The 25054-nt window shown below is 44.0% G+C and overlaps 1 protein-coding gene across 1 annotated transcript in view; it reads left to right on the top strand.

Moving 5' to 3' along the window:
* LAMA4 (laminin subunit alpha 4) overlaps positions 1-25054 on the top strand; it is a 467067-nt gene that overhangs the window by 269987 nt on the left and 172026 nt on the right. The window contains exons 15-16 of the mRNA XM_078648567.1: positions 1778-1926; positions 2113-2257. Of these exons, the coding sequence (XP_078504693.1) occupies positions 1778-1926; positions 2113-2257 (294 nt within the window). The remainder of the gene's footprint in view (positions 1-1777; positions 1927-2112; positions 2258-25054) is intronic.

Raw genomic sequence — 25054 nt, 5'->3', positions numbered from 1 at the left:
GAGTGGACCTGCTGGTATTTGAACCTGTGACTGTGAGATCAGACACAGGCCTCTACAGTGGCCGCACTAGCCCACTAAGCCACCAGACCCCGCCACTACAGAAGAAAGTCGACAAGGGTCCCTCCGCACTGAAAAACTATTGATCATTATCCCTATTGCCTTTCCCGGCAAAAATTGTTGGAAGCTCATGTGGCACTGTTTCTCTGCTCTTTTTTTGAAGAGTCAAAGGGCCGTTAAGTACGAACACATTTTTCCATAGGCACAGAATGGGTAAAACCCTTTGATACATCTAGCACACACAAAGTTTCTAGAGCTACTAGTCGGTTTTTGCACGGCACACTCGACTGAAAGAGTCATTGTTTCAGTGGTTGATGACATGCGTCAGGAGTGCGACAGTGATTCAACATTAGCATTAATTCTATTGGACCTATCAGCAGCCTTTGACACAGTCGACCATAGTATATTGGTGGACTGTGTCGAGGCCCTGGGGCTTCGCAGCTTGGCATTAGACTGGATTAAAGTGTTGCTTAAGGAACACTCCCAGTCAATATGGCTTACCCCCTTTATGGCAACAGAAGTTCATTTGACCTGTTGAATACCTCAAGGTACTTCCCTCTTACTGCATCTTTTTAAAAAAAATATGCATTGCACCCTTATTCATGAGCTTAAAAACATGAATTGCACTAGTTGCATTTATGCAGACGATCTTTAGTTACTTTTTAAGTTAGACTCCCTGGTCAAGGAAAAATTCCAAAACAATATACAGCTTATCTGTGATTGGATGAATAGCAATCATCTCAAACGTAATATGGATATAACTGAGGCTGTCATCAACAAAAGTGAAATGGTCTACTGAAATGCCTCTTTTTGGCACACTGATATGGGGACCCACCCCCAAACCCACAGAAATCATTCAAAAGCCTTGGAGTTATCCCTGAAGCCCCAGCCAAGTGCAGTCATGCAGTCATTTCATCCTGCTTCGTATCACTCCACAGGATCAGAAAAATCTCTACATTCCAGACTTTCAAAGCCTTGATCCAGCTTGTCATAACCTTGGTCATATCCTGTGTTGATTACGCCAAATCTCTTTATATCGGACTCACTAAGACTCTTCTCTCTAGGTTCCACGTTGTCCAGAATGAAGCAGCTCATCTGACATATAAACGGCCTAAATATTGTCATATTACCCCCTTCTTACAGATCTCATTGGCTCCTCATGGAGCAAAGTATTGTATGAAAACCAGCGTGTATTATTTTTAAAGCCCTTGCTGTGATCAGGCCAACCTTTATAAATTCCAGATTTACGAAATGCACTCCAAACAGGACACTACAGTCATCGTCTCACAATTTTCTTTAAATACCCATGTTTAGAAAAAAAAAGACTGGGCGGTCCCAGCTTTTCTGTCATGGCTCCGCAAACATGGTAGTCCTTTCCTCTTAACATACAGATGGCGCACAACTATATATAGTTCAGACAGGCCCTCAACACCTGGTTTTTCAGACAACCATCTTGCTTTTTTACAGCAGATGTTGTTATGCTCTCTCTAGCTATTTAGCGCAATGAAACATTATGGTAGACGTGCGCTTTATAAATACTTTTAACATAACAGAACAATATTGTATCTAGTTTGCATGTCTGACAGTGAAAGTTCTTCTAATAGTTTTTTGACAAAAGCTGTTTCTGTTAAATATTTCTATAAGATTCATTGACAGGATTTTTCGATAGCCGAACTTTAGCTTTAGTGTTTTAAGTGCCAATCTCATGTGTTTTTTGTAGAATGTGTCCAGTTTTTCTGCAGAAGTTGATGGTGCTAAGAAAGAACTACATGAAAAGCTGTCAAATTTGTCTCGCTATGACAAGGACATGGTGCAGAGGGCAGTGGACTATGCCAAGGAGCTACAAGGACTGGCAGATGAGCTGACACGGTAACACACAGCTGGGGAAAGGTGGTGCATTTTAAGTGGTTTGCAGTTTACATTAAATAAGGTCTATAGTGTTTTTAAATAAAGTGTTTTTAAAATTAGTCAGTATTGGACATGATGCGAGCTTTATTTAAGTAACACTGATTCATATTGAATGGAAAGTAATTATCCCATCTGTCTTTAATGCAGAAGCTCATCACAGATTATTGACACCAATGGCCTGGTTCAAAAAGCATTGAATGCCTCAAATGTCTATGAAAATATTGCAAATTACATTGAAGAAGCCAATGAAACAGCAGTTATGGCATTGACCACTGCAGAGCGAGTGAACGAAGTAAGTAATTTTGGGGGGATCTTATTTTTTTTATCAGTGGGTACTACAACTAAAGTTTTGAAGATTTATTACAAAGCCAAAAATAGTTGCACATACGGACATCTCAACAATAGGTTCAAGAAATAGACTGGCACTAATACAAAGGTAATCCTACGCAAGAGTCTCAACCGACTCAGAATAAAAATCAGGGTAATTCGAGAAGCATTAAACACACCATTACCGACAAAGTAGAAAGTCGTGACTGAATTTACAAAAAGGAAAGAATTTCCGTTAGTCTGTCCCTACTCTAACTCTAAGGTGACATCCCTACTTAACATTCCTCCCAGGTGTCAGCTGTGAAGACTTCCTAAGAAGTACATTCACTTCCAATAGCTGACTTCAAAAACTGAGCGTGTTCTAAGATGCTCCTTGGTACACCCTACTCTGCCTCAAGTTCACAACTATCTACATCTTGCCGTTCCCAAAACAACTTCCTAACTCCTAGACTGCTGTCTACTCTCTGCTCTCTGCTCCGGACTGCTTCACCACCCTTGAGTGCTGTCCCTAATACAAAACCCCAAAAACAGTTGACACGCCTTCAGACACGCCCCTCTGGCAGGTGTAGCTCCACAGAGTTTTCCACTATGGCACCTCTCTATCCAGCGTCCGTTGGAGTGTCCTTGGGTCCCTGGCACCTTCTCCGCTGAATGTTGCACTCCCAAATTCATTGGCAGCATCTCTGCGTTCGTGCCTACTATCCTAACTTCTAAACAATGGACTTTTCTACCTAACGAGCCTTGTGGCCTTGCACCTACAAGCTAAAATACGTGAGACCATCCTTGCAGCATTCGAAATTACAATTTTAATAGTTTCTGAGGACAGCCTTTCCCAGACGAGAGAAATCATTTCTTTCCGACTAAGGCTAACCAAGGAAAAAAAATACAGTTAGGCCTCTACTGGCTTCATATGTCCCAGGCCTTTTCATCTTTAAACACATTTATAACACAACATTACATTACATTTCATCACTTTCAAGTAAATTCTGCAAGGAGTATCTTTCACATTAAATCTATGTTAATCTACTTGTTAATAAACACATGTATCCTTTCATTAAGGCACATCATTGTTAACACAACATTTCACATAAGATTTTTTTTTCTACGTTATGCAACATCACATTTTCTAATTAAGGCACTCCGTTAATCCATGATTAATAAACACACCACTTCATATTGCACTGATCCCTGGCCTACTATTACATTTCTAAACTACATTAGTAAAGGTCCTCTAAATATGTGGGTGCTGACTACTTGGGATTATTATGCATCCCTACACAATTTCAAAATAACTTGGTGCTCTCTCAGTCCCCCCCTTTGATGACCTGTGTCATCACATACTACACCATCTTCAGGGAAGAACTGACTTAAACGGAGCTCATTGCCACTTTCCCTCTGTTGAGCAAATCCATGTTTTTCAGACTTCGATATTGACTGTCCTGCACTCTCTCCATTTGCCTCTCTAGCATTCTCATCGACCTCTCCAGTCTACTTGACTTGTACCATTTGTAGGCTCGTACCAAACCCCACAATCCGATCACACAACACACCACTATGATAATTGGCTTCAGGATATAACCAAGAATCCCTTTTCCAAGGTTTGCAAACAACTACCAACCTTACCAAAACCCTTTCCAATATTTTCCCACACTGTTTCTTCAGTCAAGTCCTCAATCTCATAATGAATGGCAGTAATGTTGCTTATATATTTCTCCAGATCCTTGCTGTTATCTGGTATATAGGTACAACATTCTTGAACCTTTAAAAGCTTACAGACTCCTCCCTCTTTAGCTAGAAGGACGTCTAAAGCAAGACGTTTTTGTAAAACCATAGTCCTTATCGATAACATCTCACCCTCAACCAACACTAAGGACTTAGCTGTACTCATAGATAACTCGTCCACAACAGTCGCCAATCTCCTAATCTTCACATCATTCAAAATCACTCCCAGAGTTGGTATCACTACTCCAAAAACATCTCCAACTATGGCTCCTACACTTTCACCTCACTTCACCCTCACATGTTGTCCTCCTTCTATAAGTTCAAAATCTTCTGTATGATAAATCTTAGGGAAAATGATCGCTAAATAGCATGTTCCATACCATTTCTCAGGCAATCGCACATAAGCATTCCTCCCACTGACAAAATACACAGTCAGAATCACTTGTACCACACTTTGCAAGAAATCTTTCGTATAATACTCTAAAGTAAATGTATGCTCACATGTAGTGTGACCTACATTGACATTCTCATAATAAGTCTGCGGTCAGTGAATGCACAAATTCCCCTTCTGTACTTCATCCAAAGATATTGGACCAAAACTCTCTTTAGACTTGTGCAACTTCTCTTCATCTGTCCAATCCACTCTACCCTGTCCAGAAACTAGTAACTGCTTATGTTTATGATATCTGTCTTCTACCTGATCAATGAATTTCTTCACTGAATCTGACAACAAACAAGTCAGAAATACGTTCCAAGCCTGTCCTCAGACTTATAAAAATCATACTTGTTCAAATGCTTGTACGCAGGCACTTCAGGAAGCACCGCATCATAGTTCAAAAAGAAATATTCAAAACGGTTGCGACCATAAAATATGCTAAGCAGCCAACTACATGAAATTCCATATGTCAATGGAAGGTCATGATACCTAATACCCTCATCTACAGAAGCCGGCAATTGCATACACACATAACAATCTTTCACGTCCATTGCATCAATATACTCATACAACAACTTCGCATACGCGTTAAGCATGAAATTACCTCTAGACAGATCTGCATGTAATCTACGACTCTCCTCTAGCAGCAAAGCTCTGTCATTTCCTACCTTGACCTCTTCTTTGCTAGGAGTAGTAGGTGTAGGTGTTCCCTCAACCTCCACTGCCTGCTCATGTGGTGCCAAATAAGAAACTACAACTACTAAAATATTGAAGAGTATTACTCCTCCTACAAGTGTGCCTACAATGCACCTAGCTCTACGATTCGGGTTTCCAGCCTCCATGGTCTCAGGACTTGTCTCTCGAAACAGTCGTTCTGCAACAATATTCAAAAGTCTCTTTCTTCCTTCTTTACAATTGAAGCACTTGAACCACACCTCAGAGGCTTAAAGTCCCCTTTTGATTTCAGTTCCTTATTTACAGCAACAACAGACAACCCTAGTCCTTCTCCGTCCTCTATGGGAAGTCCCTAAATTTCTTCTTCTTCCACTCGGACCTAGGTTATTTACAGCAAGTTATGTTATGTTATGTTATGTTAAAATGATTTTTATAGAGCGCACGGCTACTCAAAAAGAGTGTCCCGGCGCTTTTATTTGAGGTAGGCTGCAGTAAACTAACATAACACATTAAGAGAAAAAGTGTCATAGACAGAAAGAAACAACAAACTAAAAAAGACCTACTGGGTAAACAACCAGGTTTTGAGGTCCTTTCTAAAAGCTAGTAGGCTAGTGGCTCCCCGAAGACTAAGAGGCAGAGAGTTCCACAATTGTGGCGCCAGTAGTCCAAAGGAGCGACCTCCCAAGCGCGCTCTCTTCACTCGCGGAACAGTCGCCAGAAATAAAGATTCTGACCTCAGAGAACGAACCGGTCGGTAGAAGGCAAGTCTCCTTTGGAGGTACTTTGCTCCCGTCGCGTGGAGGGCCTTGTATGTCAGGGTCAAAGCCTTAAAGGCAATCCGCTTGCGGATTGGGAGCCAGTGCAAGGTCTGGAGCAAGCCCGCAGCACTGGTACGTCTGTTCAATCCATAGATCGCTCTCGCCGCAGCATTCTGCACAACTTGGAGCCGCTGTAACAGGTACCCTGGCAGGCCCAGGTATAGAATGTTGGAATAATCCAACCTAGAGCCTATCAGGGCCTGCACAGTCAGCTTCCTGTGCTCCTCCGATAATAGGGGAAGGAACCTCCGAAGCATCCGGAGGAGGCCGAAGCACATGCCCGACACCCCCAGGATCTGGGACTTCATGGTCAACCCCTTGTCCATCTTAACACCCAAGTTCTTAGCCATTTGGGATGAACACGTTGGGGGGAACATGTTAGTAGGCCACCAAGCCTGCCAGTCTGGCTCCGTGTCACACCCAAAGAAGAGTACCTCGGACTTATCGGAATTGCACTTGAGGCTGTTCAGTTGGAACCATTGAAACACAGCCCCAAGGCAATCCCGGATACTCTCCCCCTCAAAGTCTCCACCTCTCTCACACGAGAAGAGGAGCTGGGTGTCATCTGCGTAGGATACGATCCGGGCCCCAAACGACTCCGCCAACGCCGCCAAAGGGGTCATGAAGATATTAAAGAGGGTCGGACTCAAGGTAGAGCCCTGAGGGACCCCGACTCCCAGAGGTGGCATCACGGCGGAATCTGGCGAGGCCCAGACCGTTTGCCGGCGGCCAGCTAGAAAGGAGGAAAACCAGCTGAACACCGTCCCCCGTAGTCCTATCTCATAGAGTCTTGTGAGAAGACCGTCATGGGGGACGGTGTCGAAAGCCGCCGACAAATCCAGCATCACCAGCATGGCTTTGCCCCCGGTATCCAAAATCCCCTTGATAGTTTCGGAGACCTCGAGGAGCGCAGTCTCCGTGCTGAGATTAGGACGGAAGCCCGACTGGGTGGCATGCAGAATCTCATTCGACTCTAGAAAATTGGAAAGCACCGTCTGCACGTGCTTTTCAACAATTTTCGTGAGAGCCGGCAGCAGAGAGATAGGCCGGTAGTTAACAGGGGCCTTAGGATCCAGACCAGGCTTCTTGAGCAGCGGTATGACCATTGCCTGCTTCCAAGCCTGCGGAACCACTCCCTGGCTCAGCGAAAGATTCAACAGCGGGTTAGCCAATGGATTAATCACCTCAGCCAATTTCGCCAGAATTTTAGCCGGGCATGGGTCCAAGGGCGAACCCGATTTCAAGTTGCCCATCAGTGCTACAGAGGCAGGCGCAGATATAGGTGGAAATGCGCCCAGCGTCGGGCCTGGCGAAGCCGGGGGCGATCGATTGGCCTCAGAATCAATCCGCTCCGCGGGTATAGCAGACGGAAAAGAATCCTGTATAAGTTGGATCTTGCTAGTGAAAAAACCAGCAAGATCAGCGGCCCAAGAGTCAGCGTGCCTCTCCTCAGAGATGTTAATCCGTGGAGATGTAAATTCCCTAACTATAGAGAAAATCTCCTTACAGGAGTTGGAGGCAGCTTCTATCCTCCCTGCCAGGTAGGCTTTCTTACCCAAGCGGATGTCCCGGTGATACTCCTTGACCGCGCTCTTATAAGTCAGCTTAGCCTCCGCATCATATTTTACCCGCCAAGCCCTTTCAGCTACCTTGCACTGCTGCCGCCTGGCCGACAGTGCTGCGGTAAACCAAGGGGCGGAAACTCGTTTAGGAGTAAGACGGGGGGCTAGTTCCGGGGCAAGGTCGTTAAGCCTATCAGACAGCCATGCCTGCAAGGAGTCCAAATCCTTCGTCAGGTCGCCAGAGAGAGGGCAGGGATGATCCAAAGCAGCCTGAGCCAGCATCTCAGGGGTCACTCGATGGTACGCCCTATGGGATCGACCATACTGCTGTGGGGCGGCCACAGCCACTTTAGCTGTGCCTTTGATCGAAAATTTAGCCAGCAAATGGTCTGACCATAGTACCGGGATAATCTCTAACCCCTCAAGAGGGGAGGTCGAGAAAACCTGGTCCAGAGTGTGCCCCTTGTCATGCGTTGGCCCATGCAGATAGGGGAGCAATCCCAACGGTGCCATAGCCTCTAAGATTTTAATTGCGGCCGCATCCGAAGGATCGTCTAACCGGAAGTTAAAATCCCCGGCCACGATGCAGTGTTCTGCTTTCAAGGCCAGTCCCAGTAAGACGGAGTCAAGAACTTCAAAAAACATTCCGGGTGGGCCAGGCGGTCTATAGACCAATAATCCCTTGACTGATTGATGCGGAGCCAAAGCGATAGAGAAAGCAAGGGCCTCCGAGCCACGAATATCCTCCACTGGCAAGATAGTACACGCCGTGTCTTTCTTCACCACCAGTGCCACTCCACCGCCCCTTCCCTTCGCTCTGTCCTTCCTGAAGACATTGTAATCAGGCGGAATTGCCATGGCAACGTCTGGATTCGAGAATTCTCCCCACCATGTCTCGGTGAGCAAGAGACACAGTGGCTCGTATTTAGTAGCATGCAGGGATATCTCACACTGGCGCTGTTATTGCCAGGGGACCATGGCAGAGCACGGGAGGGACGCCAGCCGCAACCGGGGCAGATGGACTTACCACGGTGACGCCCGGGGAAGACAGTACAGCAGCTGCTAGAAGCAGTAAGGAGAGCGCGAAGCTCCCCGGCAGTGTAGCGCAGCGCTAAAGGTCCTGTTTGGCACATGGTGAATGGCCGAGCCTGCCCCGCCGCCCCGCGCACCTCCGGGTCGCTGACGGGCGCAGACGGGCAGGACTCTGGCTTGACTCAGGCGCCAACCAGGCGCTACCGCTGCGCGTCACCGCTGCGCGTCACCGCTGCGCGGGTAGAGCGAGCATTAAGTAGGGCACACCTGTGGTCGAAAAAAGCGCTAGAGCGCTCAACAAGTGGCACACTCGCCACTAGCCACCCCCAAGATGGCGGCCACGCGCCAAAACGATAGCAGAGAGATAACAGATCCGCTCAAAACGCGGTGAGGGGCACAATTAGCGTGCAAGTGTGTGGGCGCTACAAGCACAATTAAAATCAAGGTTAAATGAAAATTAAAAGCAAAGAAAATAGAAAAACGGTAATTTTTAAAATGACCAGCGCTGCAGCCTACAATTACAGCAGCATAGCGCGCGTGCGTGCTGTTACCTTATCCGAGGGCGAGCTGAAGGAATGCTCACCTTAAGTAGGGCACACCTGTGGTCGAAAAAAGCGCTAGAGCGCTCAACAAGTGGCACACTCGCCACTAGCCACCCCCAAGATGGCGGCCACGCACCAAAACGATAGCAGAGAGATAACAGTTCCGCTCAAAACGCGGTGAGGGGCACAATTAGCGTGCAAGTGTGTGGGCGCTACAAGCACAATTAAAATCAAGGTTAAATGAAAATTAAAAGCAAAGAAAATAGAAAAACTGTAATTTTTAAAATGACCAGCGCTGCAGCCTACAATTACAGCAGCATAGCGCGCGTGCGTGCTGTTACCTTATCCGAGGGCGAGCTGAAGGAATGCTCACCTTAAGTAGGGCACACCTGTGGTCGAAAAAAGCGCTAGAGCGCTCAACAAGTGGCACACTCGCCACTAGCCACCCCCAAGATGGCGGCCACGCGCCAAAACGATAGCAGAGAGATAACAGATCCGCTCAAAACGCGGTGAGGGGCACAATTAGCGTGCAAGTGTGTGGGCGCTACAAGCACAATTAAAATCAAGGTTAAATGAAAATTAAAAGCAAAGAAAATAGAAAAACGGTAATTTTTAAAATGACCAGCGCTGCAGCCTACAATTACAGCAGCATAGCGCGCGTGCGTGCTGTTACCTTATCCGAGGGCGAGCTGAAGGAATGCTCACCTTAAGTAGGGCACACCTGTGGTCGAAAAAAGCGCTAGAGCGCTCAACAAGTGGCACACTCGCCACTAGCCACCCCCAAGATGGCGGCCACGTGCCAAAACGATAGCAGAGAGATAACAGATCCGCTCAAAACGCGGTGAGGGGCACAATTAGCGTGCAAGTGTGTGGGCGCTACAAGCACAATTAAAATCAAGGTTAAATGAAAATTAAAAGCAAAGAAAATAGAAAAACGGTAATTTTTAAAATGACCAGCGCTGCAGCCTACAATTACAGCAGCATAGCGCGCGTGCGTGCTGTTACCTTATCCGAGCAAGTATTTACAAAAGTCTCATTCATCATAATAAGATTTGTTCCAACCGCTTCTAGCACATATTCCAAAATTTCAAGACGAATAACAATGGATTCTTGAGCTGATATTTCAGGGCCAAATGTAGGAAAAAGCAATCTACTCAAAATTAGATGACGAATTCTGCTTAAAATCGGTGGATTTGGAACAGGGATGGTCAGTACACCTTCGATCTCAAGTCCCAGTACCAACAGCAGCATGTCCAATTTGATGTTCGGACTGTTAATCATCACTGTCACTGCCCTCACCCTCCCCGATCTCAATATGCCTGGCATCAGTCACAGGATAGGGCCACTCTGGAGTTGCGTACTTTTGACAAGGCACCCTCTTTCTCCTGGACCTCCTCAATCCTCCACAAGCTCTTCCTTCTTCGTCTCCATCAGACTCCTCAGACACAGGAACCGGATCTCTTTCGGAAACCAACCTTAGGTTCAGTCGCCTCTGTCTTTCTGGTCACTGCTCCTCTGCTCTGCTGGTTCTTCTGCCTTCTTGCTCACTCTGCTCACAATTTTCTTCAGCTGAGTTCGGCTTTGGCTCACTTTCACAGTCACTTCCGCTTTCTGAGGCAGTGTCAGCTTCACTTCCGTTGTGACCTTCCCCAGCTTGACCTAGTGAGCAACCAGCTTCATCAGACACCCTCTCAGCTTGGCTTGTCCCCTCCTGTGGCTTTGCCACCTCAGCTGGATTTTCAGTTGGGAGAGGAGCTGTTTCTTCCAAGGTTGCTGGAACTCGACGAGTGTGTGAAGCATGCACCCAATTCGGCAACCCTCCACACTTCACAGTAATGTTCGTGATAAGGATGACTTGATAGGGTCCCTTCCAATGAACATCCAAACAGCTCTTTCTTACGTGCCTCCGAACCAGTACCCAGCCCCCTGGACTCAGGTCGTGGCAGAGATCACTAGAAGCCGGGACCACAGCAGCCTGCACCTGATGGGACACAGAACGGATGACATCAGCGAGTCCCTTGCAATAATAAAGAATCAGATCATCTGTGATACTCAGTAAGGCTGTCGATGGCACCGCTGGTAACCTCATTGCCCTCCCCATCAGCACTTCATGAGGCGAGAGACCTGTTCTCCTGTCTGGGGTACTGCGCATACTCATCAGCACTAAAGGTAGAGCGTCTGGCCATTTCAGGGACGTGGATGAAAACACTTTTGCCATCCGGGCTTTCAAAGTTCCGTTGATCTGCTCCACTATTCCAGAAGCCTCTGGTCAGTAACTACAATGGAGTCTCTGATCAATGTTCAGTGCTGTGAAAAGCATCTTCATGACCTCACTATGAAAGTGAGTTCCTCTGTGCGACTTCAAAGAGGTCGGAACCCCAAATCTAGGCACAAGTCCCTCAACAATAGCTTAGCTACTGTAAGTGTGTCACACCTGCGTGTCGTGAGAACACACACACTACCACCAAGATGTACCTCAAATGATTGCATTTTGGCATCTCGATAAAGTCTAATTCCATCCTATTGAAGGGTCCTCCAGACCTCCCAATGTGACTCATGGTAACTGCAGTTCTCTTTCCAACATTCATTTGCTGACACGTAACACACCTCTGACACACTTCTTTTGCCACCGCATGAAATCTCGGATTGTACCATGTTTGTCTGAACACTCTAAGCATGGGCGAATTTTGTGAATTCGCGATCCGCGAATTAGCAGATTTGCGAATTCGCGATCCGCAAAATTCGTGAATTTGTGCGAATTTGCGGATTTTTTTATTTTTGCGTGTTCGCGGGGCTCTTGGCGTATTCGCGGGGTGCTTTGCGTGTTCGCTGGAGTTTTTTTGTGCGAGACCGCGATGCGCCCTCTGGTTCATCACTGCCACCCTCTCGGTTTTTTTGTGCCCTTCTGCCCTCTGCCCCACTAGTTTTTGTGCCCTTGTGCCCCTTGCCCCACTCGTTTTTGTGCCATTCTGCCCTCTGCCCCAATCGTTGTTGTGCCCTTGTGCCCCTTGCCCCATTCGTTTTTGTGCCATTCTGCCCTTTGCACCACTCATTGTTGTGCCCTTGCGCCCCTTGCCCCACTTGTTGTTGTGCCCCTTGCCCCACTCGTTTTTGTGCCATTCTGCCCTCTGCCCCACTCGTTGTTGTGCCCTTGTGCCCCTTGCCCCACTCGTTTTTGTGCCATTCTGCCCTTTGCCCCACTCGTTTTTGTGCCATTCTGCCCTTTGCCCCACTCGTTGTTGTGCCCTTGTGCCCCTTGCCCCACTCGTTTTTGTGCCATTCTGCCCTTTGCCCCACTTGTTTTTGTGCCATTCTGCCCTCTGCCCCACTCGTTGTTGTGCCCTTGTGCCCCTTGCCCCACTCGTTTTTGTGCCATTCTGCCCTTTGCCCCACTCGTTGTTGTGCCCTTGTGCCCCTTGCCCCACTCATTTTTGTGCCATTCTGCCCTCTGCCCCACTCGTTGTTGTGCCCTTGTGCCCCTTGCCCCACTCGTTGTTGTGCCCTTGTGCCCCTTGCCCCACTCGTTTTTGTGCCATTCTGCGCTCTGCCCCACTCGTTGTTGTGCCCTTGTGCCCCACTCGTTTTTGAGCCATTCTGCCCTTTGCCCCACTCGTTGTTGTGCCCTTGTGCCCCTTGCCCCACTTGTTTTTGTGCCATTCTGCCCTCTGCCCCACTCGTTGTTGTGCCCTTGTGCCCCTTGCCCCACTCGTTTTTGTGCCTTTCTGCCCTCTGCCCCAATCATTGTTGTGCCCTTGTGCCCCTTGCCCCACTCGTTTTTGTGCCCTTGTGCCCCTTGCCCCCCTCGTTTTTGTGCCATTCTGCCCTTTGCCCCACTCATTGTTGTGCCCTTGTGCCCCTTGCCCCACTCGTTTTTGTGCCATTCTGCCCTTTGCCCCACTCGTTTTTGTGCCATTCTGCCCTTTGCCCCACTCGTTGTTGTGCCCTTGTGCCCCTTGCCCCACTCGTTTTTGTGCCATTCTGCCCTTTGCCCCACTCGTTGTTGGGCCCTTGTGCCCCTTGCCCCACTCGTTTTTGTACCATTCTGCCCTTTGCCCCACTCGTTGTTGTGCCCTTGTGCCCCTTGCCCCACTCGTTTTTGTGCCATTCTGCCCTCTGCCCCCCTCGTTGCTGTGCCCTTCTGCCCTATGCCCCACTCTGTGACCTTCTGCCCTCTGCCCCACTCCTATTTTATTTTAGAATGGCGCCGGCAAGCTGCCAGCGCCATTCTAAAATAGTTACTAAGTTAGCTTCTTCAGGAAGCACTAATAGATAAAATAAAGCAGTTGCTCGACCTGCATTTTATCTATTAGTGCTTCCTGTTGAAGCTAACTTAGTAACTATTTTAGAATGGTGCTGGCAGCTTGCCGGCGCCGTTCTAAAATAGTTACAAGCTTGAAGCTTGAACTTTTGCCCCCCGGATCCGTTCCGCTCGCGGGTTTGCGGATTTTTGGCAAATTCGCGGGAATTCGCGGATTACGAATTTGCCGAAAATCCGGAAAATCCACGAGCGGAACGGATTTTGCGCCCATGCTTAGAACACTCGCACAATCGCATCTCTTCCCAAATGAACTGCACCATGAATTTGCCTCGCCATTGGACTCAACAACTCATCTGGCAACACAGCTCTCCCATCAGTTGAGACCCAAATATCCACATCTCCTTTCACACAGCCTGAATTGATCCACACATTTTTCTCGTGGTCCGACACTTGTTCCTGCATGCACTTGAGCTCATCCCATGAATCTGCCATCTCCATCATCATGTTCAACTCAGTTCTCCCCTGACATCCCTCTATGTCTTGTTCGGTAAAGGAATAGCCCTGCTCAGCACAGAAACGTGCAACCTCATCAGCATATCTGTTTCCAAGTGACACGAAATCTGTCCCTTTACCATGGGCTGTACACTTTACAACAGTGATCTCTTTGGGACATTGCAAAGCTTCCAAGAGCAACCTTACAAATTCCCCGTTCCTGATAGGGGATCCAGATGAGGTCATGTAACCTCTCTGAGACCATAACTGTCCGAAGTCATGAACCACACCAAACCCACACCGGCTGTCAGTGTAGATGGTGATCCGAATTTGATCTGCTGCCAAGCAAGCACGAGTTAGGGCAATGATCTCAGCCACCTGAGCAGAGTACACTCCTTCCAGGCACGCAGCTTCAAAACCTCCTGTGATAGTACATACAGCAAATGCTGCTCTCAACTGGCCAACACTGTCTCTTATACATGAACCATCAACAAAGAAAATTTCATCAGGGTCAGTAAATGGTTCATCAACAATGTCATGTCTCGGTTTGGTGCAAAGTTCGGTCACATCGAGACAATCATGGTCCTCACAATTTTCATCAAGCGTGTTTGGCAACTGCATCAAGGTAGCAGGATTCAAAACAGAGCACCTCTTAAGGGTCACATTCTCCGCGGCAAGTATAACCTGCTCGTAGCGTGTGAGCCTGTTATTTGTCAAGTGCTGTGTCTTGGTCCTGGTCATCAATACTCAACAGAGTGCGGTACATGTACAATCAAAGGATGACCCATTACAATGCTCTCACACCTTTCAATGCTGACACCTGTTGCAGCAACGGATTTGAGACATTCAGGCAACGCTGAAGCTACTGGATCTAAAGTAGCTGAAAAATAGGCAACTGGTCTAAGGACACCTTCATGATCCTGAACTAGGACTGCTAATGCACAACCTTCTCGTTCACAGCAGAACAGTGAAAAACATTTATTGTAGTCAGGCATTCCCAGTGTCGGAGCACGACAAAGGTCCTCCGCAACTCAAGGAATGCCTTCATACAGTCGTTGTCCCATGGTACCGGATCACTCACGTCCTTGTGTGTCAGTCTCTGTAAAGGCTTTGCTTTTAACGAGAAGTTGGCAATCCACTGGCGACAGTAGCCAACCATCCCCAGGAACATCCTAACCTCTCTATGGGTTGAAGGCACCATCATGTTCATGATTGCCTCAATCCTGTCGGGTAACACCTTCCTTTTGCCCTTCTCTATTCTGTGACCCAAATACTGCACCTCATTCAAGCAGTACTGTAACTTATTTGGTGACACCTTGTGTCCATTCTCTGCCAAATGATTCAACAAAGCGATGGTATCAATCCTGCACGCATCTTCTGTCTCTGACGCCACAAGTTCTGACGAGTTCTACGGCAGCACTAGACTCTCCAGATACTTTTTCAAAATCTGATTAAAGATCGATGGGCTCTCTGTGTACCCCTGAGGGATACAACACCACGTTAAAACACGACTTTCCAGCTTGAAAGCGAACAAAAATCGGCACTCTTCATCTAGAGGTATCGAAAAGAAAGCCTGACAAAGGTCAATCACAGTAAACCACTCAGCTTGGCACGGTATCTGAAATAAGATTACATATGGATTTGGTACCACTGGACAACTGGGAACAACTATGTTGTTCACCCGGCGCAAATCTGCGCAATCCTAAATTTCCCGCTCGGTTTCTGCAATCCCATTTTTGGCGAATTACATGGACTGCCCAAGGTTTCCTTCAGGATTCCTTGTCTAATCATAGACTCAATCATAGGCTTAATTCCTGCAATCGTCTCTGAGGTCAAAATATACTGCGGCGTTCTGGGGAATTCAGCGTTCTGCTTAACCTGAATCTTAACTGGCTCAACTCCTTTAATCAAGCCTATGTCTTCTCCAGTGAAGTATGAGAAGTAGGTGCTAAGTAGTCACCGGCCCTTCCTGCACTGCAATGCTTACCATTTAGGTTCGCTACAACATTTAATCCTTAAATGTACAATCTTTACTCAAATAATAAGTCCTTATCAACAATGTGTTAGTTGTTCATGGTATTTTCATGATTTATTTACACACACATATTTCTGTACATATATTTGTTTCCTAATAAAGATAAATTCATAACAAAATATTCACAAAATGTGGTTTTCACAACATGATGTACATTTTACTGTTGTCAATCCCAATGCATTTCGAGATCACATGATCTCTTCTTCAGGATAACTGCCATGTAAAAAGATTCATATAAATTTCATATAGATCACGTGTAATCAAGCAGAGAGGATCGATAGTATGTGTCCACAAACTTGTGCAATTATCAGTGGGTTTGTATAGCAGACGATAACAGGATCGTGACATGTGATGTTAAAAACCAAATGATTATAGTGACTGGTGTGGAATGAAGCAGACTCAAAGAGAGTGATAAGCTTAAAAAATGCTTACCAACAATTTAAGGGTGTGATAATATCAAAACTCGTGGGGTCCTACTTGCCCCTCTGATGTAGATAACAGAAAGCTAGAAAAATGAAAAGCATACCTGTCAGTGTTTAAAAAGAATAAACAGCCAGCAAATAAGAAGCTGGCTACGATAATGACACACTAGGAAAAATTTGAAAATTCAAGCGTCGAATACAGGGAAGTAATAGCACACAGGTGACGAGACATGTTAGGCAGTTCGACATACCTTAAAGATACGGAGAGAGTTGCAGCAATATAGCAGCAGTATTCAACAGTGTCCCTAAGAAATGAGAGTAAATGAGTCATTGCTAAAGAGCTGTGCCCAAACTGTAGGATAAGAATAATCAGTGCCAAATGCATTCTAAGACAATACCTTGGATTCAGAGGCTCTGGTTAGAGTATACAAGAACGCTGGCTGAATGTGCAGAAAATGCTTCCTGTAAGAACGAAGAAAAAATGACTCAGACTAACTAAAATCAACGAGATCGTAATCTAGTAAATAAGTCACTCGTAACAATCCTTTACCTGAACGAGTAGAATGTAGGTCCTCACGGTAGCAACTGCATGCCTGGAATGGGGTAAGTTTTGTGCTGAATGAGTTTATGGCATATGTTGCAGGGAGCTAGAAGAGGGACTGCTTTACGGCGGAAAATTAGATCGGCCATCTTGAGGCATGAGTAATGGTTAAGAAAACGGGCTCGGTCAACAGGCCGAGATAAGCGGCCATCTTAGAGTGATCATCAAAATCGGAAATAAGAGCTACATCTATGAACACTCAAAGCTGGCTCAGGCTAGTAAGACGAAAACGTGAAAAGTTAAATGGCGGAAAAGTCCAGCCAAAATCAGCGGTGATCTACGAGAAATCATGAAAATGAATGAACCAGCACATAAACGAATAAAAATGGGTACATATAAGAAAGTTAATAATTTGTATAAAACGAAGAGTAGAATAGAAACATTGAGGACTTATTGATGGAACATCAACAAGAATCACGGTACCTAATATGGGGTGCATATAGCCCACTTATATGAAACAAGATAGAAAACTTGCAGGTGGTTAGTATTCAATTTTAGGGAAAGGGCGCGCAATGAAGCTAGAGTTGTAATGACTAGGTAGGAAGCACATAGTCATTGAACTGATGGTGCACCTGGTGTGTGGGTTGTGGAAAACTATGATTTGCTTGTATAATAATGCTGTGTCCAACATGTACATTAGCAAATACTGTGTCCAACATGTACATTAGCAAAACGTGATTACAAGTGAGGCATGTTTCCTTTAAGTGCTTCCCACACATACATTTCTATAATGTTTTTGTCTATGCGTACTTTGGAATCTAGAGGTATTGTAATGTATAAAACACTAGAACAGGGTCTATCTATGATCCATGTAAAAGAGATATCAATATTGAATCTCTATCTGCCTAGTGGACTGAGTATTGTATGGACTGTGTACTATGTTTCTAAACAAAGTGAGCTGATGAAAGTGATCAAGGTTAATGTGGCAGAATACATAATTCATGGGTCCTAGCTTATCACAAGAAACAGACCATGTCCAACTTATCATTGAGGCCTTTTGGAATCATGGTATCCATATGTTTGATCCACCATATTTCTCTTTGTGATAACCATTTAATATTATCACGATCTGGTTTTTGGTCTGTGACTTCCAAAACTTGGAATCTTAGTTAGGGTATGGTATGTTTCATTTCACTCCAGTGTGTAGCGAGGCTTAATGTTGTTGATTGATTGCGAATTCGGCTCTTGTACTACGATATTCGTATTTTGATTTTTCTGTCTGTTTTCCCTATATATAGCTTGCCACATGGGCATTTTATGCTGTACACTACGTGCGTAGAGTTACAATCAGCTTGATTCCGAATCTTGATGGTCTTGCCAGTCTGTGGATGTTGTATCGTTCTACCAATAATGACGTTGTTACAATGTACGCAATTGGTGCATTTTTTCATGCCTGGCTGGACTGTAGTTGTTTCTTGCATTAATGTCTTCGGTTTGGTTACCATCTCTTTCAGATTCCTGCTGCGATTATATGCAAATAAGGGTTTTTCTTTGAATATACCTTTGAAGTCTTCCTCTGTCTCAAGTAGTTCCCAGCGTTTATTGATTATTGTTCTAATTTGTGATGATTGTGTGGAGAATTTGGTGACAAATACCATTCTTTATTATTTGAGTTTAACTTGAGGTTGTAACAGGTGACTCCTTGGGATTGCATTCATTCTTAGTTCAGCTTGTTGTATAATTTGTTGTGGATATCCGCGTTGTGTGAATCTGAATTTTTGTAACTGTATCTCTTGGGTAAAGGCTTGTTCTGTAGAAGAAATGCGTTTAGCTCTCGTGAATTTTGAGAATGGTAGGTTTCATAAAAGTGCTTTAGGATGAAAGCTGGTAAATAACAGAGTGTTGTTCCGATCCGTAGGTTTGTGGAACACTTTAGTTTCAAGTTGTCGTGAATTGTTATGTATCATTACGTCCAAAAAAGCAATTTGTGAAAAGTCTGTTTTAGACGTAAATTGAATCCTGCTGTTTTTGGTGTTAGGTTACTGATCTGTTGGTGAAGCATGACTTCTGGACCATCCCATAGCAAAAAGATGTCGTCTATGTATCTTTTAAAAAAAAAATTAAGTGTTTCTTCCAAGTTGTGTCAGACAAAATGAAGTCATTTTCAAACTTAGCCATGAAAATATTGGCAAACACAGGAGCTCCAGAAAAACCCATAGAGGTTCCGCTGATTTGTAAATAGCAATCCGATTTCCAAGAGAAGTACGAATGGCGTAAGCAGAATTGAAGAAGTTCTAACAAGAACACTTTGTTTGCTGGTAGTTCAGGGGTTTGCAGTAGGGCCCATTCACATGCTTCTATGCCTTCCTCGATGGGTATAGAAGTATATAAGGAGGTCACGTCTATGGTGCACACAATGATGTTGTTCAAGTCAGTGGTGATATTTTGAAGCAATTGTAAAAAATGAGTAGTATCCTTTAGATAAGTTATCCAGTTTTGAACAAATGGCTGGAGAAATTTCGTCAATGTATTGCCCTAAGGGCTCAAAGATAGACCCACATCCACTCACTATCGGTCTGAAGGGAGGGTTTTGGAGATTCTTGTGAATCTTAGGTAACATGTAGATTCGTGGGCATCTTGATGAAGCCGTTGTTAGGAATCTTTTGGTGTTGCTGTTAATCCATCCCATTTCTACTGCTTTCTCCAGAATAGATTCTAGTGTGCTTTTGATGTCTTTTAAGGGATCTTCCGACAGTTTCAGGTATGTAGACTCATCTTTAATGTGTTCAGATACTTTAGCTTCATAGAAAGAGGTGTTCATGACGACCAGGGCTCCTCCTTTGTCTGCTAATTGAATTGTGATGGACACATCCTGGGCTAGTTTTTAGATGATCTTCTCCTCGTGTTTGTTGATGTTTTTCATCGATGTTTTATTCCAGTTTATTTGTTGTAGATCCTGTTTTACCAAGATTCCAAAGGTGTCTAGCAATTTATGTGATGCTGGTGGCATAAACGTGCTGGGTGGCTTGAATTCTTTGTATTCACTCGTAGTGATTTGTGAGGGCTCTGGCAACGTGGGTACTATGTTGTTGAAGAAATGTCTGAAGCGTAATGAACGCATACATTTGAAGAGGCTAACCTCCGTATTGAAATAGTTGCTCGAAAATGTGGGTACGAAGCTTGTGCCTTTTTGTAGAACTTGTAATTGTTGTTTGTTCAGTTCCTTGCTAGAGATGTTTATCACTAGGGTTTCGCCTTGCTCCGTAGATTTGAGCTTACTGGTTCTTTTGCTGCGTCTTGTTTTCTGATTTCTGCCGTTTCTGGTGGTTTGCCCATTGCTGGGCCCTTCCCTAAAAAACTCGGCTGAGAAATATCTTGGCTGCCAGAAGCTTGTGCCGTGCTTCCATCACTGGTCGTAGGTGGTGTAACAATTGTTGGTGGTTGCCGTGATAGGGTCAAATCTTGGTCAGATACCACACTCTCTTGTGATGATGTTGCTGCTCTTGGGGGAGGTCTCCGTTGTGCATACACCTCTACCCAGGTGTAAACCTCATTTAACTTGTAATCGATGGTATCACGTTTGAATTTACGCAGCTTCCGATCCTGTGTTTCTTTGCCATATTTGTCTAGTTTATCATTCAACTCTTTCAAAATAGTGCTCCATTCTTCTGATTGTATTTGTCGGGATAGTTCATTGGTAAGTAACTCAAGTTCTTCTTCGAGATCTTTGATGATTTTTGCAAGTTCCTCTACCAATAGTAGAATTAAGTCTAACGAACATCTATTGAGAATTGCGTGCCATTTGTCCATGAAGTGTTTATTGTATTGAAATTTGAAGAGCATTGGTTTAATTGGTAGCCGTAATCCTCTTGGTATTCTTTGGACTTTATGGTATTGTATTAGAGTAGAAGCATGAAGTTTCTGATTCAACACTCTTTTTGATAGGAATTCCAATTGTCGCAATTGTTGAGGTATCGACCCACTTTGCTTGCTGAAAGTTTGTATGTCTGATATCAAAGCGTAGATATCAGAGGCTTGGGCTGATGTATAAGTTTTGGTGTCCGCCTTATTGTCTGTGATATTCGATATAGAATCAAACTGCATTTTTGTGGTGCTGCAGTACTGTTAGCAGAATCAATAAACAAACAGTTGTGGTTTGTACTGCACACTCAATTTTAATTGTAATCACTTGCTTCAAAAAGTGTAAGTAGTTTCAGATGGGGCGTGCAGGGTTGGGAGGTGGGAGCTAATCTCCTGTATGAAAAGAATGAGAAGTAGGTGCTAAGTAGTCACCGGCCCTTCCTGCACTGCAATGCTTACCATTTAGGTTCGCTACAACATTTAATCCTTAAATGTACAATCTTTACTCAAATAATAATTCCTTATCAACAATTTGTTAGTTGTTCATGGTATTTTCATGATTTATTTACACAAACATATTTCTGTACATATATTTGTTTCCTAATAAAGATAAATTCATAACAAAATAATCACAAAATGTGGTTTTCACAACATAATGTATATTTTACTGATGTCAATCCCAATGCATTTCGAGATCACATGATCTCTTCTAATTCTAACCCCCTTACTTTAAAAATCTATCCAACATCTCCTCACCCTCCTTAGCATATTCATACCACATTCCTCTTCTTACTTAGATGCCGCATTTGCCCCAGACCCTTTCATGCCTTACCACTTCTAACCCCCATTGACCCATTCCTAGATTTGTTCATTTGCTCTTCACTTATCACTTGACTGGACCACTTTATCCTAAGACATGAATACTTACACTTCCATATTCACCTTTTACCTGTCTCTCAAGAACTACTTTCACCCAACAGAAGGGGCCCTCAGTCAATCCCAATAAGCCATACACTACACCACCGCCACATAATGCAACCTATAATTCTATTGTAACCTGCCAAAATTCCTTGATGCTCTCAGATACAATTCCCTACGCTATCAGCCTGTCCCTGACAGCGTTAGGCCAACTTCCACATTATGAACCTTCTGCTTCCCAACTGTTTGTTTACTTATATGATTTCTTTGATCGGAAAATCATAAACTTGGTCAAAGCAAAGCATACCGAAGCAGAATAACTCACTCCACACTTTATGCAAGTTAAAAGAAAGCATTGAGCTATGACCCTTTCATGCCCAGTCTTCTACTGTATTTCGGAACCATTGTTATACTATTGTACTCATACACTTATCAAGGTTATGCTTGATTTTTCAGTAAGGAATGTCCCTTCCTCTGAGAGAAGGTGGGTTCCAGTTCTCATCTACACGGATTGTTAGACAGAGGCATCCATGAATTTTTGCTCTTGAAGTAGTCTTAGACTAACCATTGATGACATACACTATGTTTATACTTTTGTGGAAATTCAATATCATACCTCACCGATTGCTTCTTACTTCTAGTGCACACATGCTTGGATTCTTGAGCCACTATTCATAGGATGTGAGGGTTATGCAACAAACTATTTTGATTAACAATCTGTAGAGTGCACCTAATATGTCCTTATTCTTCTGATGATGCAGTCTACAGAATTAGATAGAATTACCTAGACATCAGAAATGACAGGTCAAAGGTACATTTTTGCAGATTACAGCTCTCTGTGTGCATCAGATGATCATCCGTGCTCTTACTATTCTATGCCACAATATTAAGCCCCCCTTTTAATTATGGAGTATGAAAACTCTATAACTCACTACGTATCTCGTGGCAGTCAAGACATACGCTTCCAACATGCTCCCTTTCTCAGGCTAGCACGGTGGGTCTGATTCACAAAGATAAATTTACACCTTTGTGAACTTTATGATTGCTAATCCCAAAGGTATTTCAAAAATTGTATCTTTCTGACTGCGGATTCTCTGCACATAAAAAGATAGGACTGGCCTTTTTTTATGTGTTCAGATTCCACAGTTGTAAAGACACTCCTTCTAAAATACCTTTCTCAATAGCAAACAATAGTAAACTTACACAAAAGTGTAAGTTTACATTTGTGAACCAGGCTCAAAGTCATTAGAGTTAGGTCAGAGTAGAAATTGCATTTTTTGATTTGCTAATATCTTTGGTGCCATTTTGATTAATCTTTACAAAACTGTCAAGCAAAAATGTTTATCAGCTCCTTTCTGGAATGTGTCAGGTGATCTGTCAAGTGGAGGCTGTTAAAACGGAGTGGGATCCCCAAAACATTTTTCCAATGCAATTTCCCATAGCAATTTTGGGAAGCGATATAGAAAAAAATGGCCTAACAGAATTATACCAAATTTAGATGTCTACTCAGATAGCATGCTGTTTGTGGTTTGGTGTTAATCTGTTCAGACTTTTTTGAGAAATTGAAGATCACAATGTAGTGATATCTATATGGTTGGCACTGCTGTACTCCTGCAGAACACGAAATTAAAAAAATTAACCACTCGGTTGGGTGAAAGGGACTTCTTACTCAGTCTTGCAGGACCCAGCAATCTGATTGGCTGGCCACAACATCAACCGAATTGTTGCTGCTGCCATTCAAAAGACTCAGGAAATTGAGTGGCTTGAGTTTTAAAACAATTAATATACAAGGCGCAGGGTAGGGGCTTTATATTTGTGCTGTGGGTCTCACAGGACACCCACTAGACTCAGCAAGGCCTCCCGTGAGGACCCATGGTATTATTGTAGGATTTAGAGTAGCCCTTTGTGGTTCCCTGGAAGCACCGGGAGGTACTGCAGAACCGTACAAATGTTAAAAAGTGAAGCTTGAACAGTCATGCTGTACCTTGGAGTGCTGCTTGTGCAATGGTATTGCATGAATACCATGGAACACTTTTTGAAAAAAATTAAATTACATTTTTTAGCTAGTCCGAAACTGAAATTATGCATTATAAGGAATTATAATGTCATCCCATGCTTTTCTGTGGGAGAACCAGCCTTGTAACATTGAAAAATTACTCTGGAGTTTTTTCACTGAAACAGGAGGTGGGGCCAAATTTACGAGTGCATGCTACTACTGCCAAAAAGGAGCAGAAGTCCAGCACCACACATGGTTAACCACTAGTACTTACACACCCTCTCATATAAAATAATGGAGGTAGGGACTTAAAAAAAAACGTACACTAACTTAAAGTATTTAAAATAGGTAAATATTTAAATACTTATTACTTAATGTTAAGAAAAGTATCATGTATTGATAATCTTTTTTATTTAAAATTAATAACATTCTTTTTTTATTAAAACAGTTAAATTCGTTTTAATTAATTCTTTGTATTTTTTGTCATTTATATACATTTTTCCAGTCAGATGGGATTTTTTAATGTACATTGCAGAAAAATAATGTTACCTCAATGTACTAGATGTAAAAATAATTAAATATTTACATCAATATTTAACATGAAAATATAGTCACCGTTTTTTTCAAGTTTAATTTTTTTTTACTTTCCCTATTCTGTACCATATGGATAATTAATTTAAAAAGTTACATTCATTTTGTCGTTTTCAATGAAAAACAAAATCTCAACCAGCAAAATCATAGAGCTGTGTCAATCTAAAAACACCCATACAAACAGCATCATGTTTAATATGGCATCTCAAGTCTATCAATCAATCATGGTTTTGGGGTTCATTATGAGGCTGAAGAAGAAAACACATCCAGTTTCTACTGAGTAAAAAGGAACTGCCCGCAACATTTTGAACACTTTTGGACACCCACCACTTTTGAAGTCCTGGAGTCTGACATTAAGGTGTGCTCTGTGAATTGCTTCTTGACGTTTTCCAGAGAAGTGTGCAAACTCTGGTGTTAGCCATTGTAGTATTGATAGTTGCTATCATATTCTAGACACATATTAGCACATGGTCATAATTTAGGGGTAGCCACGGGTCACAGCTGCGACTCCTTACTTGCCCCTTGCGAGCCCTGGCACTGCCTTTCCAACCCCTAGCCCCATAAGTAGTAAATCAGTGCTTGGAACAAAGGGGCAGCTCGTCCTAATGGATGTCAGTTGGGGGCTACACTTTCCTGGTTTACTGTCATTTTTTTATGACACAATGTGAACAATATTATTCACTATTAGTGTAACAAACAAATGGAGCACAATCATTTGCAATATATCCTTATATGGCAGCTGAGGTAAGTAAAGAATGCATTTAATTGCAGTAGCGGCCCGTGGTGGGAGTGCTGCCGGGCGCTGATGTGGGGTGCGGGCGGGGCAGGGTGGGGGGTAGTAAACTGCGGAATACAGCCGCA

Source organism: Lissotriton helveticus, chromosome 6 (assembly GCF_964261635.1).
Source record: "Lissotriton helveticus chromosome 6, aLisHel1.1, whole genome shotgun sequence".
NCBI lineage: Eukaryota > Metazoa > Chordata > Amphibia > Caudata > Salamandridae > Lissotriton > Lissotriton helveticus.
The sequence above is the reverse complement of the archived record's forward strand: the minus strand, read 5'-3'. Positions and strand labels throughout refer to the sequence as shown.